Below are 16,440 nucleotides of genomic sequence, written 5' to 3' on the forward strand. Positions count from 1 at the left end.
TTGAAAAAATCGTATTTCTTTCATCGTCTTCTAACATTCTATTGGCCGCAAATTTTTCTTTATATATATCTAATAGAAAATCAGTTTTTCTCCCTATTTTTTCCACATATCAGATATATATATATATATATATATATATATATATATATTAAATGGAGTATTGATTTATTCTCCGATATCGTCTATAAAATTTTTCTTTTAAGCTTAAAGAAGCGAACATTTAAGTGACAGTGATTGGATTGGAACTTGTGTGTCTAATTGCAAAATAGATGATACGATTTGTCGGCTCTTTTTTTTTATAGAGATGAAAGTTTCCTCTCTTTCTCTCTGAGGTCGCTCGTTCTTGTCAAATGAAGTATAATGAAATCACGTGTTACGTCCGCAGCAAAAAAAAAAAAAAAAAAAAAAGAAAGAAAGAAAAAAAATTAGAGGAAAGGGCAGAGCATCAACGTTTGGCAAAGGCTAAGTGGACTTAATGGTCGGGTAAGAAGAGATGAAACTTGAAGGAATAGAAAGAGATGAGGATAGAGAGAGAGAGAGATAGAAGGTATTAATGGAGAAAGGAAATTTCACACTCTATTGTAATGAGAGAAGGGATATAGTATATATATATTAAAGGGAAATAGAAATGCGAATGGGTCACAAGACACTACCATATGTATTGAACAAATATTTCATCTTCATTCATAAAGGAAGTTATATGGAAGGCAAGAAATTCTTGGCTTATCGCACGTTTTCGACAAATTAGAATCATTTTGGTATATGCTATTCCAACTTTGTATTATGTATTTATATGTAAGTTGCTGTCACAGTGAATTAGACCAATTTAACTAAAACTAATTTTTTACCGAACAAAAAACGTTTTTATCTTTCCTGCTGCAATTTGATATTAACATATTTGATACTTTAAAGGTGTTTGATCCCAAATAATAATTATTCAATTCAAATGAATTTTTTTTAAAAATAAATATTTATTTCATAATAGTCAAGTAACCGATTATTTAAATAAAAAAAACTTTTTTTAACTTTTTTTTAACGAAAAAATAATTTAATTATTGTAATTATTATTTATAAATTGTAAATGTTCTTTTAACATTAAATATTTCTCAAGTTATCACAGAAAATGTATATATATATATATATACATATAAGACAATTATTATATGCGTGTTCACAAATCGAGGGTCTGAGAAAATTCTCATTAGATCACGCGATTTTATATATATATATATATATGTACTTGTGCAACGAATTGTTGCAAAGACGATTAGCAAGTGTGGACCGAAGAGTAAAAGAGTAATTTTATGATTGCTTTCTTAACATTTTGCGGTCATCCTACATGATGTCAGCGTAATAACATCTTGTATATTCATCTGATAATATTTTCAAAGTCATTATTTTATATACATATATGGTTCATTTTATTACGTTATTGTTTATTAAGCAATATGCCTCTTGTTATTTTTCACACTCGCAATAATACAAAAGAATTTATTATAATTAGGCTTGAATTTTATATCATTTTAAAATTTTTATATGAAAAAACATTCATTTCAGAACTAATGCATTTATTTATTTTTTTTTATCGACTAAAATACATAAATATACATATAATATATATAAACGATAATTTATCTTCACATTATTAATTAACTTACTCAAGCGTATATTTTGTATATAATTACATTTTTTTTTTAACTCTAAATATTAAATTAAATGAAAAAAAAAAAATATTAAGAAAAAAAAATCGTGATTTTTTTTTTTTTTTGAACGAAAGATGAATGTATGAGATAAAAATGTTTTTTAAAAAGGATGAATGATTTGAAAATAAAATCTATATGTTGATTATTATTCAAAAAAATTAAAAAAAAAAAATTTGCAAATAAATAAATAAATTGTCGCCTTATGCGATTATTTTCCATATCCATTGTCAGGGGGTAAATATTGATTGCTCGGCCCATTTCCAAAGATTCCGCCTCCGAATCCACCTGCAGGTCCTCCAAATCCACCCCTCCCTGTCAACAACATGAAATCTCATTTGTATGTATGATATGTGCTGCAACGACGTCGGTGCCTTCAAGATCACAGCCAAGAGGTGTGACTTTATATACACTTTTCTCAAAAGAAGAAAAAAAAAAAAAAAAAAAAAAAAAAAAGTAATCATTGTTTGTATATGCAAGCACGCGCAGCCATGTCCTCAACTTACCAGACGTTTTCGTTCGTTTGCAATGTTAACATTCTTTAAATAACTTACAAATACAGATAAAATTTAAAAAAAAACTTGACAAAATGTAAATTTTTTTTTATTGTTAATATAATAATAATAATAGTAATAATAATAATTATTATTATTAGAATCATAATATTACTACTCTCTAAATCTGAATTAGTAAAAATGTTTACTAATTTGAATTAGTGACTCACTTTTTGCTTCTGAATTAGTTAAATTTTACTAATTTGTTAGTAAAAGTTACTAATAATTAGTAAAATTTTACTAATTCAGAAGCAAAAAATGAGTCACTAATTCAAATTAGTGAACATTTTTACTAATTCAGATTTAGAGAGTAGAATTACTATTATTATTATTAATTATTATCATATTACTATTTAATAATAATTATTTATTAATAATTATTATAAAAATAAATATAATAAAAAATAAATATATATATATATATATATATATATAATTATAAATAAATATTTATTAATAATTATTATAAAAATAAATATAATAAAAAATAATTAAAATAATTATAAAAAAATATAATAATATTAATTATTGTAGGTATAAAAAAGCTGAAAAAATAGAGAACATAAAAATTATAAACAAAAAAAAAATGAGTTGTAAAAAAGTACAAAACTAACCAATTTATAAGAAATTACACCAAAAACCCTCTTTTTTTTAGGGTAAATTATATGGGAAAGTAAAATTTTTTTGGGCGCAAAAAAAAAGGTATCAAAAAAATATGTTTAGAGAAAAAATCAATTAAGTTAAATGTGTAAGATAATAGATCTCAAGTAAATATAATTTATCTTTCAGAACTTCTTTACTATACTTATTATATTGATCTAATCAAGTTTAGTGTGAGAATCAGTAGTTATAAAGATTTGAAAAAAAAAATTCAATTATAGGATGTCTACTATAATTAAAATTAAATATATGTATACTATAATTAATATATATATATGTTGCCTATAATAATAATCTTTAATAATTATACAATTTATAAATGTTTTGTTTTTATCAGTAAAGTGAAAGTCATTATTCTTTCTAATTATATAAACATAAAATTCAAGGTGGCATTTATTTTATTTTTATTATTACTTTATTCTTTTTTTGTATTAAATAATTGTTTTTCTCAAATCAAATATAATTTCATTTAAAAGTAGAGAATAAAATTTTTAACAAAAATATTAAAACGAAATTTTTTGTCTGTAATTGAAATTCTTTTTTTTTTTTATCTAAAAAGGTAGAAATTTTTTGTGTGTAAAAAAACGAATGTATACATTGAAATCGATTTGTGGAGAACAAGAGTTCGGTTAATCCTTTCCGAGTGTGTGTATACGCTTTAAAGGGAGGGGGTTGTATTTTGGGGTTGGGGTAATATGAGATTGTCTGATTTAGGGAATGAATGTTTTTGAGATAAATCGACTAAATGACTCGATACTAACCACCCTGGTATCCACCGCCAAATCCTCCTTGATACCCGGTACCACCAATTGGGAATGAGCCCGTTGTACTACCACCGCCAATGCCACCTCCAACCCTTGGAAACTGGGCTTGACCCTCATATTGAACATCTGCGTTGTAACCGTTTACATCGGAAGCAGTGTATTTTACGATTTGAGTTCTCGAATCGGGCAGCAAAACCCGGTATTCGCCTCGAACGACATTTCCATCGCTACTCTCTTGTTGGCCATAGTCGTTGCCACTAGGTGGATCACGTACCTCATATTGGAAACTGTACGGCTGTGGCTGAAAAATGAAAAAAAAAAGAAACACAGATCAAAAGTTATACAATTTTTTTTTCTCATTTTTCACTATTTGCAAAATTATTGAAAAAATTATTAAATTTTTCTTTTTACAACATTATTTTTATTGCATGAAAAAAATTTTTACGATATGTTTCACTAAAAGAGGGAAAGTTTTCGCTATTCTAAAGAAACATATCTCTGTTCCAAATAAAGAATTATTTCCGTGTGATAATCTGAGTTAGTGAAAATTTTAACTAATGTTAATTAGTGACTTACTGCTTATAAATTATTAGAATTTAACTAATTAATAGTAAAAAAAAAAACTTGTTTACTATCGAATTAATTAGTAGAATTACTAAATTAGAAATTGTAAAAATTCCAACTTATTTGAATTAGTGACTCACTTTTTGCTTTTGAATTAGTTAAATTAAACTAATTAATAAAAAAAAATAGTTTACTATTGAATTAGTAAAATTTAACTAATTCCAAAGCAAAAAGTGAGTGACTAATTCAAATTAGTTAAAATTTTTACTAATTTTTAAAGAGTAATAAATTTTAATTATTGAAGAAAAAATTGTTGTATTAAATATATGTACTAAAAATATTTTGTTTAAAAAAAGAAATTTTATTTTAATGAAAAGTCCCTTGTTTGCCATTTTTAGTACACCTGGATAAAATACGTAAATATAATATGTAATGCAATAATCTTCATTATATATTCGAATATAATTTCGGTAAAATAATTTCGTGAGAGTAGAAATAAACGATGAAACATTATAATTATAATTTTCAGGTCATTTTTGTAAAATAATTATTCTTATGTAAATAATAAATTGTTCTTTGTTATTATTAAATTGCATTTTCGCATTTACTCTTTCTGACAAATATATATATCTTTTTCTTTAATTAAAATTCATAATTTAAATCAATTTACCTTTATATCAATAAAAATTATTTTCAAATTTGTTTAAAAGCCATAAATAATATTTTTTTTTGTTTTGTTTATTTATTAAAGATTATTATATAATTGATATAATATATTAACTGAATTTGTAAAATAGATATTTTAAATTTTGATGACTATCTTCTTTTTTTTGTCAGTTTAAAAATGGAAAAAATTAACATAGGAAAGACTTTTTCCGTTACCTTTAGAGATAGAAATAAATGGTGAAACTTTTATTGAGTGATATTTCATTCTAGAAAAAAAACATAGATATATTGCGTGTGTTGAGTCTTTTGATAACAATTCACATATGCTACAACTATAAGATATTTACATTACATTGCATATTCATGGAACCACTTGCTTGAAATGACATATATGTACAATGTTTTTAGCACTTTTTTTTTTAATAATAATCATATAAGCATCATTGATCGCTATTATAATGTTAATAATATAGCTTTTTTTCCTAAATCATCAATAATATAAATAATATTTATTTCTAATAAAAATATTATTTTAGGAAAATAAAGAGAGGATTTAATTTAAATTTCCACATTTTTAAGATTTTAATTGTATAAAAATTAATTTAAAAAAAAAAATAATAATAACCTAATGATTCAAAAAAAACTAATTTAGTTTTTGTTTAAAAATCCAGAGTTCTAGAACCTTGAAATATTTTTCTAGAACCCTTAAATTAAATTGTTATATTTAAGACTATTTTATATTTGAGGTTATGTTGTATTTGAGGTTAGGTTGTACTACCTTACACTCAATTTAATTTAGGTCAAATTTATCTTCGATAAAAAAAAAAAAAAAAAATTATTAACAAAATTTGTTATAAATTTATCATTGTTTTTTTTTAAAGAACTAAATAAAATATATATAAAATTTGTTTATATCATAATTTTATCATTTTTGAAAAAGCAGTTTTTGTATTAAATTTTTCGAATAACAGTTGCGTTCGTATACAATAAATGTGTCTGAAAGCTCTTGTGTCTGACAGAACATTGACTTTTACTACTCGGAAACTTTCAATGGGAATTTCGTTCTTTATTATATTCTACATTATATTTTATCCAACAGTATATATAATATATATATATGGAAGCGTGTGTGACCAATACGTTTACACGACATTGAAAGTGCAGAGTGGCATTTCATGTTTTATGGTTAGTAAAATGGTGTTAATTACCATGCGGCATGTTGTGGTGTACCATAAGGTACATACCATGTATTTTATAGTCAAAGTGGATAATCATTGACGCTTCTGACATTTTCATCTTGACATGCGGTCTTGTCAAAAGGTTGACGATGTAATTAAAAATATTTCCTTTCTGTCATTCAGTTGGAATTGCAAAGCAAAGAAAAAAACGAAAAAATGACAAACAAAACAAAGAAACAAAAAAAATAGTGAAAAAAAATGTAGAAATATAACAAAAAAATTGAAACACGTTCTTGATTTTAATTTTTGATTTCTTTTTTTTTCCAGATCCGAGAGTAAATTTGAGGGACGCCTATTCGGAACTACTACAAGGTTCGTAATAATTATTATTATACGAAAAAAAAAGTATTATTCCGAGAAAAAAATTGGGACTGAACAAAAAACTAATTTTTAGTAAAAAAAAAAAATAACTGAAAAATAGTCAAATTAAAATTATAGTCTCAATGAATTAGTTAACAAAAATTTTAATTATTTATATCCATTGCATATTGTATATATATATATATCATATGTTAATTTCTATATTTTCTACTTCCGTATAATTGGAAATTGGAGCATCCAAAATGGAAATGGAACACGAATATATAACTTATTGATATCACAGAGTTTAATGAGCGCGTATTTATGGGATTTAAAATAGTATCATTGTTATATAAATGGAATTTTTTTTTGGTTGAAATAATAATCATCATCTGCGCCATGGTGAATATATATATATATATATACATGTGTAGGCGTTATGAAAAATTTAATTTCGCGTGTGCTAAATGTGAGCAGGCACGAAATGGCTTCTATGTTACGACGATGTTAACTCGTGATGGGTGCATCCGGTGCACGGGTATTGCGCCGTCTTTTCTGTATGACGGGTTCACCGTTATTATTAATTTACGAATGACGGTGCGAGATGCCCAATTTCTGGTGTAATACGGTTAAACTAATTAATTGGCACGGAAGTTATATAACGCGTTGAAAGTGGAAATGTACCATATGTGTGAGCGGGATGCTGTACGCGACGAAAATGCGCGTCCTATATATATGATTCTCATTTCTCTCCCTTGAAATTTCTTATTCAACAAAATTTTAATGACATTTCTCGTTGGGATTACATTTTTTTTTTTTTTTAATAACAAACAAATGATTAGTTTTGAAAAATTTTTTTTTGATAGAAGAAGATTTGAGACAATCATTAAAATGTAAAATACAGTTGGGTTAAGTTATAACGTTTAAAAAAAAAAAAATTCTCTTCTCGCGCGACTCTCCCATTCACACATTCATTATTATGAAGTGGAAAGGCCTGCTTGCGCTTTGCGTGAACATGGAATTTAAAACTTTGATTTCAAAGTATTTTTTTCCTTCTTTCTTTTTTTTTTCTTCTTTTTTTTTTAAACTCAAAGGGAATGCTCTTTGAGGTTAGGGTTCAACCACCGCAAAGCGCATTCTCGAGTTTTGCTCGTGCAGTCGCAGCCAAATCGAGGCTCGTGAGGAATTCTGTTGCTTTGACTATATACGCCGAGTCATGTAAATGAAAAGCCATACAAGAGTTGCACATTCGAAAATTCTCTTTAGCGTTAATTTCTTTATATATACAATATATAAACGGCAAAAGAAAAACGTTATAGGCTTTCAATTTTTGTAAGTGAATCAGCCAAAATTCAAAATAAATTGTCGAATCACTCATCTTAAAAATGAAATTGTAATCTGAGTACTAAATGTGCAATTAGTCGACCTCCATCCCTTCTAGTAATCACAGAAGGACGATGAAATTAATTCTTTTCGTAGAAAACTCAAAGACGACTACACTCGCGTAAAGTGTGAAACTCACTCAACTCGACTTGACGTTAATTCTTTTCTCTTTGAATTCAAAGGGGGGAGAAAAAGTAATTAAAAAAATTCTAGGTGTCGAGAGTCTCTGTACTATTATTATTATATAAAATACTAAATTTTCTATTTATCTAACTATATATATAGTAAAAAAGAAAAATTTATACAGAAAAAAAAGATTTTTAATTAAAGTAACTTGTTTTCTTTAATAAATGAAACTTTAATTGTTTCTAAATGTAAAAAATTGTAAATTTTATATACTCTCTAAATCTGAATTAGTAAAAATGTTTACTAATTTGAATTAGTAACGCACTTTTTGCTTCTGAATTAGTAAAATTTTACTAATTATTAGTAACTTTTACTAACAAATTAGTAAAATTTAACTAATTCTAAAGCAAAAAGTGAGTCACTAATTTAAATTAGTAAACATTTTTTTACTAATTCACATTTAGAGAGTAAAAATTTAAAGTAATAAATAAAATAATAAATATAATTTTATAAAATATAATATATAAAATTACGATATGGAAAATGTAGTAAATTTAATTAAAAAGAAAAGGAAAAAAAACAACTCACTCTGCCATTGTCACCGTTGTATCCTTGATAGCTACCATCGTTAGAATAGCCACCTTGATAGGCACCAACTCCCTGATAACCACCATTGAGTCCTGAATTATAACCAGGTGTTCCATAATATCCAGAGGGTCTTCCACCAAATCCACCTGCTATTGGTCCATTAAATCCATTATTAAATCCAGGTACTCCATACGTTGACGTGGGTCTTCCTCCAAATGCACCATTATTACCACCAAATACTCCAAATCTATTATCACCACCAAAACCTACATTTGGTCGATTATATTGATATCCACCAGTTCCACCGTCTGGAAGAAGTCCTCCCGATACACTAACACTAATAAATGACACCGCCAAAATTAGGCTCGTGAACTGTGAAATTCAAACATTCAAACATTATTAAATTATATAATTTTCATTTAATTGTAAAAAATGATTTTTTTTTAATTTTTACAAATACACCTCACTTGGAAAGATTCCCCGGAAAGTACCCCCCTGGAGGTTCTATTAGAATTCCGCCGGAACTTCCAACGTAATTCCGTCGGAATTCCATCGGAGTTCCAAAGAATTTCCTATGGGATTCCGATGGAGTACTCCGACGGAATTCCGACGGAATTAGGACTCTAAACATTTTGAAAAAAATTAATCGGAATTCCGTCAGAATCCCATCGGAAATTCTTTGGAACTCCGATGGAATTCCGACGGAATTACGTTGGAAGTTCCGGCGGAATTCTAATAGAACTTCCAGGGGGCATTTTCCAGGGAATCATTCCATAGTGAGACAAGGCAAGGAAATTAAAAATTTCATATTAAACGAATGATTTGAATAAATTTTTATTTGATTAAATAATAAAAATTTTTCTTAGTTCAAATAAATTTTATTTGTTTTAAATAAAAAAAGAAAATTAATTTGCACGAAATAAAATACAGTTTGTGTTATGTTAAAATTTTTCATTTAAAACAGATAAAAAGTTATTTTGAGAAAAATATATTTGTAATTGATTCAAGTAAATTTTATTTATCACAAATAAACGTTAGTAAAAGGTTTTCTCTGCACGGAAAGAAAATAAATATCAAATTTTATAAAAGTATTTTTAACTCGTGGAAAAAAAATATGATAAAAAAGCTAAATTTTCATATTCACCAATTGACGATTTTTTTTTATCACTGGAAAATCAGACAAAAATAATTTAAAAATATAGACAATTTTCTAAATTGAAAAAATTGTTTAAATATTGAATTTGAGATAGACAGTTTTATGCATGAGTAATCAAAAGAAAATATGCATTTACATTTCATTCATTTGAATTATATTTTTCAAAATTTTTATATTTTTTAACAAAAATAGTTGAAAAAAAAATATATATATAATATCCGGGTAATTTTTTTCTCGAAGGTAAAAAAAAAATTGTTTTTTTTTTTCAAAAAAAAAAAGTAAAATGCTGGAGCTTTAAATATTAAAAGGAACTGTAATATGAAATAAAATATGATGCTACTATCTCTTGGAAGGAAGAAGAAGAAGTAGAAGAGAGGCTTTGAAAGTTCAACAAGTTAAAGTCGGGATAATATTTGTGACACTCATAGGATGGGTGCATATAAATCGTAAATGGACGATGTTCTGATGCTTTTGCCAAGCCAACTTGGAAACCCCTTTTAATCAATTTGTGTGCCGAATACATCACTTCCAACCGATTGGCTTATACCAAAGCTACCTCTATCTATATACTGTATGACATTCAGAGCCCTAACCTTTTTTTTTTAAACTCACGCTGATAAATTAATTTTTGTTTATAATAAAAGTTTTACATTTTTTATGCCCTTGTAATATTTTAATAACGCGAGAGAATTTTATTAATGTCAAATATTTTACAAATATAATTTTGATTATTTTCCCATAATTTTGAAATAAATTAATTTTCAATATTAAATCAATATTACTAGTTTTCAACTGACGAATTTCATATTTTATTTTTATTTTTTTTTTTAACGATTAGTATTATATGAAATTTTCGCTTTTTACCATCTATTCTATAGTAGAAAATACTTTTATAAAATATGATATTTATTTTCTTTCTAGGATTTGTTTTTTACAATATTTAAATTAATTAACTTATTCAATTAATCGAGTATTTGAATCAAATAAATTTTTTTCAGTCTAATAATAAATGATTTTGAAAGAATTTTTCTTAGTTTTGCTTTCAGTTAATAAGAAATTGTTTTTTTTCTTTTCTCGTTATAGAAATTTTTCTGATGTATTTGTAGGTTTTTGCACCCTTATATTTACCAACTTTTTTTCAAAAAAAAAGAAAAAAAAAAATGAAAGTTTTTCTCAGATGGAGAAACCTTTGCTGAGGTGCACACACGTTCAAAGGACACATTTTACGATGTAGCACTGAACAACCATTAAGTAGAGAGAAACCACTAGTTGGAGAAACTATATATACATATAAATATATATATATATATATATATATAACCCAACCATTGAATCAACAAAACTTGTTTGTTTAGCCACCAGTGGGCTTATAAGCAAAGGGTTGTTTCACCATATAAATTTACCCACCTGAAAGTGATCCATATTGTTGTATATGTGTATGTTATACTGAAGAGTCTAAGCGAACTGAGAAGATGATCTTCGATGATGCTTATATATAGCCTAACGATTCTTTGTTACAGTTTAACCACCACCTTTTTTTTATGTTTGTGTGTTTGCAAAATGTTTGTATGTGTGTGTATATATATTATGATTAGTTGTTTGATGTCTGTAGAAGGCGCACGAGTTTTGGGGTGGGGTAAATCTTCCCTTCACTCTTAAAAGATGCAACACTAGGATGAGTTAGAGTATTTATGATTGGCAAGCCTTTTGATTTTAATTAGACATGCGTTCCACGAGTTTGTCCCACTTTTTTCTTTTTTTCTTTTTAATACACAAATTTAAATTCTCTTAACAAGTAAATTTCTGTCAAAATTTCCTCTTTGCAAATTCTCAGTTAAATTTTTCTTTAATTTTTTAATATATTGGAAATGTAGACTATATTCTTTGTGACAGATGAATTTATTTCTCAATTATATTTGAAATTGTGTTAGTATTCGAATTTTATATTATTTTTAATATATATTCTTTAACCAATAAATATGAATCGAATATTTCAAATTGACACCATTTCTAAGAGAACGATATGGTGGATGAAAATTTAAATATCCTTCGATCATATTTTATTCATATATATATATATATATTTTTTTGAATCTTCTGTGAAAATATCATCTAAAATATTTTTGTATTTTAAAATATACTTAAATTTAAATAATAATAATAATAATAATAGGGAGGGTTGCTTTATATTTATAAAAAAATTTTTTTGGTTGAAATAAATATTTATGTGATAATAATCAAGTAACCGATTATTTAAATCAAATAAATTTTTTTTTTTATTTGCTATGAAATTATAGTTATTTTTAACTAATTCAAAATTTAGAGGGAAATGTAATTCATTGAGAAAATATTCATTTGAGAATAATACGATTTCATTAACGAGATGATCATAGGAATAACCCTCTAGGGATCGACTGTTATGATCTGGGGGTGAGCTTCATTTCATATTTATGTTCCATTTATAACATTTCGATATAGGATATCTCTGATTATGCACTTGCACGCACACCTCTTTACATTTACGATCAGTGCAAGTTTATGTGCAGTAACGTGCCACATTACAGACCCAATAGCATTTAGTTCTCTCACGAAGGTGTTTAATACTGAAAATACTTGACGGTGGTCACATTATCTACACTTATATTATATCTATTATTAATAATGGATTACTAATGGATAAAAATAAATTTTTTTTTTACAATTTTAGAAAATTTTTTCTATTTTATTTCAAAATTGGAGAAATAAATGAAGAAAAAACAAAAAATAATTAACTTTTCAAACTGATCTAATTTTTCAAACATTGGTACATAGATTTCGTTATAGACATATCTTTTAATTGAACGTGAATTTTGAAACATATATATAAATACACAATAAACGTGAATTGTTTCAACAAATTTGAGAGCAAATAATTCATGAAATTTTTTTCCTGTTCCTCATGCATTGTTTTCACAATAATAAATTTAAAGATCTCTTCAACATCGTTAAATGTTTTAACAAGATGTTCGCGGAAAGTAATTTATTAACGCCTGTTTTCTTACTTATATATATATTTTTTTTATTTTTCTGAAAACAATGAGTGGGATGAAATACATTACTCCTTTGTAATTCACAATAATTAATAGAGACAAAGTAATTGTTTAAAATGAGGCGCTTGTAGTGCAAAAATGTTGTTTCCAAGTGCTAAGATGAACATATACATATATATATATATATATATTTAATGAGTGCTCCGCATTACTCAATGAATCGTATATATAGAACTTTAACTTGTTGGAATGAAATGGCACGAAGTAGCGACTAATTACGACGGGTTCCGCGACTATATACAATTCCAACTTGCTCCTTACCTGGCGTTTAGTCTGGATTTTAATGTGGAGCTCCAAGTATGATTGAGGATAAACGGCATTATGCAATGCATGCGGGAGGTTCATCTTTTATGCGAACATCCATCAAATCGTGAGTTTAGCAACTCAATTGCTTCCCTTCGCATCAATAGATAGGTTTTTATTTCAAATTTATTGTGTCAATTTTCTTTTTAGAACATATTGCAGATTCCTTTTTTTTTTTTTTTTTTTGCTATTACTTTGTTTTCGTCGTTACTTGCTATTATTTATTGTCGTAACATTATTATCATTTATGTTATTTTACTGTTATTTTCTAGAAACTTTGTTGTTACATTGCTGTTATATTGCTGTCACATTACTGTTACATTACTGTTACATTCTTATTATTGTGATTTTGCTATTTTCTTGTTGATATTTTGTTGTTACTTGTTATTCATAATTGTTACTTTGCCAGTTGTTATTGTTTTTATTTTCATGTTACTTTGTTTGCTGTTATTTTTGTTATTGCTTTGTTTTTTATTATTACTTGTTATTCGTTTTTGATAGTTTGTCTGTTGTTACTGTTTTTTGTTTTCAGGTTATTTTGTTTGTTGGTATTTTGATGTTACTTTGTTAGTTAATATTGTTGTTGATTGTTATTATTTGTTGTATGCGTTGTCTGTTACTACTTTGTCAGTTACTATTGTTGCTTGTTATTGTTTGTTGCTGTTACATTGTTAGAAATTATTGTTACTTGTTATTATTGGTTGTTGTTACTTTGTTTATTGTTATTGTCGTTGCTTGTTACTTTGTTTGTTGTTACTTTGTTTGTTGTTACTTTATTTGTTGTTCCTTTGTTTGTTGTTACTTTATTTGTTGTTACTTTGTTTGTTGTTACTTTGTTTGTTGTTACTTTGTTTATTGTTATTGTCGTTGCTTGTTATTTTGTTTGTTGTTACTTTATTTGTTGTTACTTTGTTTGTTGTTACTTTGTTTGTTGTTACTTTGTTTGTTGTTACTTTGTTTGTTGTTACTTTGTATGTTGTTACTTTGTTTGTTGTTACTTTGTTTGTTGTTACTTTGTTTGTTGTTACTTTGTTTGTTGTTACTTTGTTTGTTGTTACTTTGTATGTTGTTACTTTGTTTGTTGTTACTTTGTTTGTTGTTACTTTGTTTGTTGTTACTTTGTATGTTGTTACTTTGTTTGTTGTTACATTGTTTGTTGTTACTTTGTATGTTGTTACTTTGTTTGTTGTTACTTTGTTTGTTGTTACTTTGTTTGTTGTTACTTTGTATGTTGTTACTTTGTTTGTTGTTACTTTGTTTGTTGTTACTTTGTTTGTTGTTACTTTGTATGTTGTTACTTTGTTTGTTGTTACATTGTTTGTTGTTACTTTGTATGTTGTTACTTTGTTTGTTGTTACTTTGTTTGTTGTTACTTTGTTTGTTGTTGATTATTATTATTATTTGTTATTGTTACTTTGTTAGTTTTTCTTGTTTTTTTTGTTATTTGTTATTGTTACTTCATCTGTTGTTACTGTTTATATTTTTTTGTTACTTTGTTAATTATTATTGATGTTGCTTGTCATTATTTGTCGTTGCTACTTTGTAAGTAGTTATTGTTGTTGCTTGTTGTTGTTTTGTTGCTACATTATTAGTTGTAATTTTTCTTGCAAGTTATTACAAGTTGTTACTTTGTTTGTTGTTGTTGCTCGTTGTTTGATGTTACTTTCTGTTTTTCTTCTCATTGTTACTCGTTACGGTTGCTATTATTCTTTTTTTATTCAATGAATAGATTTCAATTATTTGATCCTTTGTTTCCTATTTAATATTTAAAATTGAAAATAAATGTAGAATTATTGAAAATTTAGTCCTATTGCAGTACTTAATTTTGAGTTTGGTAAAATTTTAATAAAATTGACAGTTAATTCATAGTTATGTATTATTATTGGTTACATGATGTAATTTATGTTCAAACGTGTTCAACATTGTTAGTAGTTCCTTACAATTTTAATGCCACAAAAGTTCCATTAACCTTTCACGTTAGTCTTTTGGAAAAAATAACTCTCCCCATAAATTATACATTATAAAAACGCCATATAATTTTTGGAATAATGATGTATTATAATTTTATAATTATAATTGAATGTATATAATAGGGGTAATTATATACTTTTTATATTTTCTATATTTATTTATATAGTCTGTATTTAATTATATATATATATATAGTTTATATTTATTTATATAGTCTATATTTAATTATATAGTCTTTATTTAATTATATAGTATATATTTAATTATATTAGTATATATTTAATTATATATATATATATATATACAGTAGTTGTTACACATGTATAATAATGAAACTTAAATGTGATAACAATGACATTTAATTAGTGTTGTCAATCAGAAGCAATGTGAAATCAATGATGTTATTGTTGGGGGAATATTGTGTAATCAAAGGATAGGCATCGCGGCGCGGTTATGCCAAAGTCAATAATCATTATATTCGAGAGATAAACTTGGGTCATAACTTGAAACTGGAGTAAAGCATCAGATTTACACAGTAGTTAAACCTGGGCTTGATCAGACACTCAACCGGTGGAAGTGATGGTTTCGAGACAGAAATTGCGATCAGAGACACGTGAATGACTAACTCCTCCCATCTTGATCACATTGATTCAGTTTGTCGAATTTAGCACTGTTACAAGGCAACCGTTCCACTATTGGGGTTCGTTCCAAACTCCCTCTCTCACTATTTACATGCTTCATACCAGAACATGAGACATGAAATTCAGTTCCAGCAATTAAATACGTCAGGAAAATTTGGTCAGTCTAAATTTTGGACAAAAAAAAAAAAAGAAAGAGAATTTTTATTTGTAAAAATAGAGAACAGGCTACAATTTGTCAAACTATTCATAGAGAGAATTTTTTTTTTTTTTGCAAAATAATTGGTCCGATAATTATATTTTTCTGCTGTAGAAAATAAAAAAAAAACTATGCGGAGAAATTTAAATTTTTTCAAAATTGTATTTTTTTATATTGTTATTTGCTGGAGAAGTCTTTGGTAATAGTATTTTTTTTCGGATAATTGATCGCTTTGCCAATTAAGATAAAAGGACCAATTATTGTTAACTAGTCAAATATTGTATACGTTTCGTTTGATAACATATAGTTTTCAGTTTTTTTATCAACCGGTTTTATTTGTTAAACAAAAAACATTAAATTTTAAAAAAGAATCTAATTTTTAGGTGATTCATTTGAGTAATTCTGCGATCCATTGAAATAGGGTAAAAAAAATCGCTATTTGTTGTCCTTCTGTATATTATAATCTTCTATATAATATGGCGTGAAAAGTAACGAACGACTGAATTTACTTCCGCTCTAATCGTGTTATATGACTTAAATA

The 16,440-nt window shown here is 26.1% G+C and overlaps 2 protein-coding genes and 1 long non-coding RNA gene across 3 annotated transcripts in view; 1 reads left to right on the forward strand and 2 right to left on the reverse strand.

Moving 5' to 3' along the window:
• The window catches only part of LOC127278785 (uncharacterized), a 107,872-nt gene extending 99,760 nt beyond the window's left edge, over window positions 1-8,112 (forward strand). The window contains exon 4 of the long non-coding RNA XR_007842540.1: window positions 6,414-8,112. This is a non-coding gene — a long non-coding RNA (uncharacterized LOC127278785). The remainder of the gene's footprint in view (window positions 1-6,413) is intronic.
• Window positions 1,552-11,222, reverse strand: LOC127278781 (pro-resilin-like). Its single transcript, XM_051300658.1, has 4 exons — window positions 11,107-11,222; window positions 8,544-8,915; window positions 3,676-3,979; window positions 1,552-2,015 (listed from the first exon to the last, which is right to left on the reverse strand). The coding sequence occupies exons 1-4, from the start codon at window positions 11,119-11,121 to the stop codon at window positions 1,912-1,914; spliced, it is 795 nt and encodes a 264-aa protein (XP_051156615.1). The 5' UTR covers window positions 11,122-11,222; the 3' UTR covers window positions 1,552-1,911.
• A 2,672-nt stretch (window positions 11,223-13,894) lies between these two features.
• LOC127278732 (putative mediator of RNA polymerase II transcription subunit 29) lies at window positions 13,895-14,773 on the reverse strand. The gene is made up of 2 exons (XM_051300567.1): window positions 14,710-14,773; window positions 13,895-14,463 (listed from the first exon to the last, which is right to left on the reverse strand). Exons 1-2 carry the CDS (start codon window positions 14,771-14,773, stop codon window positions 13,895-13,897), a joined length of 633 nt encoding a protein of 210 aa, XP_051156524.1.
• Window positions 14,774-16,440: the final 1,667 nt, after the last annotated feature.

This window comes from Leptopilina boulardi, unplaced genomic scaffold (genome assembly GCF_019393585.1).
Source record: "Leptopilina boulardi isolate dan_hultmark-lab unplaced genomic scaffold, ZJU_Lbou_2.1 LbouV2_211, whole genome shotgun sequence".
NCBI classification, from domain to species: domain Eukaryota; kingdom Metazoa; phylum Arthropoda; class Insecta; order Hymenoptera; family Figitidae; genus Leptopilina; species Leptopilina boulardi.

What these genes read in the sequence shown, in the direction of transcription:
- LOC127278781 (XM_051300658.1), bottom strand. An exon ending in ACAACGGTGACAATGGCAGA is followed by an intron (nt 3,980 to 8,543) that starts GTGAGTTGTTTT and finishes TTCATTTTTCAG; the next exon opens with CCACAGCCGTACAGTTTCCA. An exon ending in TGGCGGTGGATACCAGGGTG is followed by an intron (nt 2,016 to 3,675) that starts GTTAGTATCGAG and finishes TGTTGTTGACAG; the next exon opens with GGAGGGGTGGATTTGGAGGA.
- LOC127278732 (XM_051300567.1), bottom strand. Translation starts at nt 14,773, where the DNA reads ATGAGAAGAAAAACAGAAAGTAACATCAAACAACGAGCAACAACAACA. An exon ending in AACAAACAAAGTAACAACTT is followed by an intron (nt 14,464 to 14,709) that starts GTAATAACTTGC and finishes CAACAAACAAAG; the next exon opens with TAACAACAAACAAAGTAACA.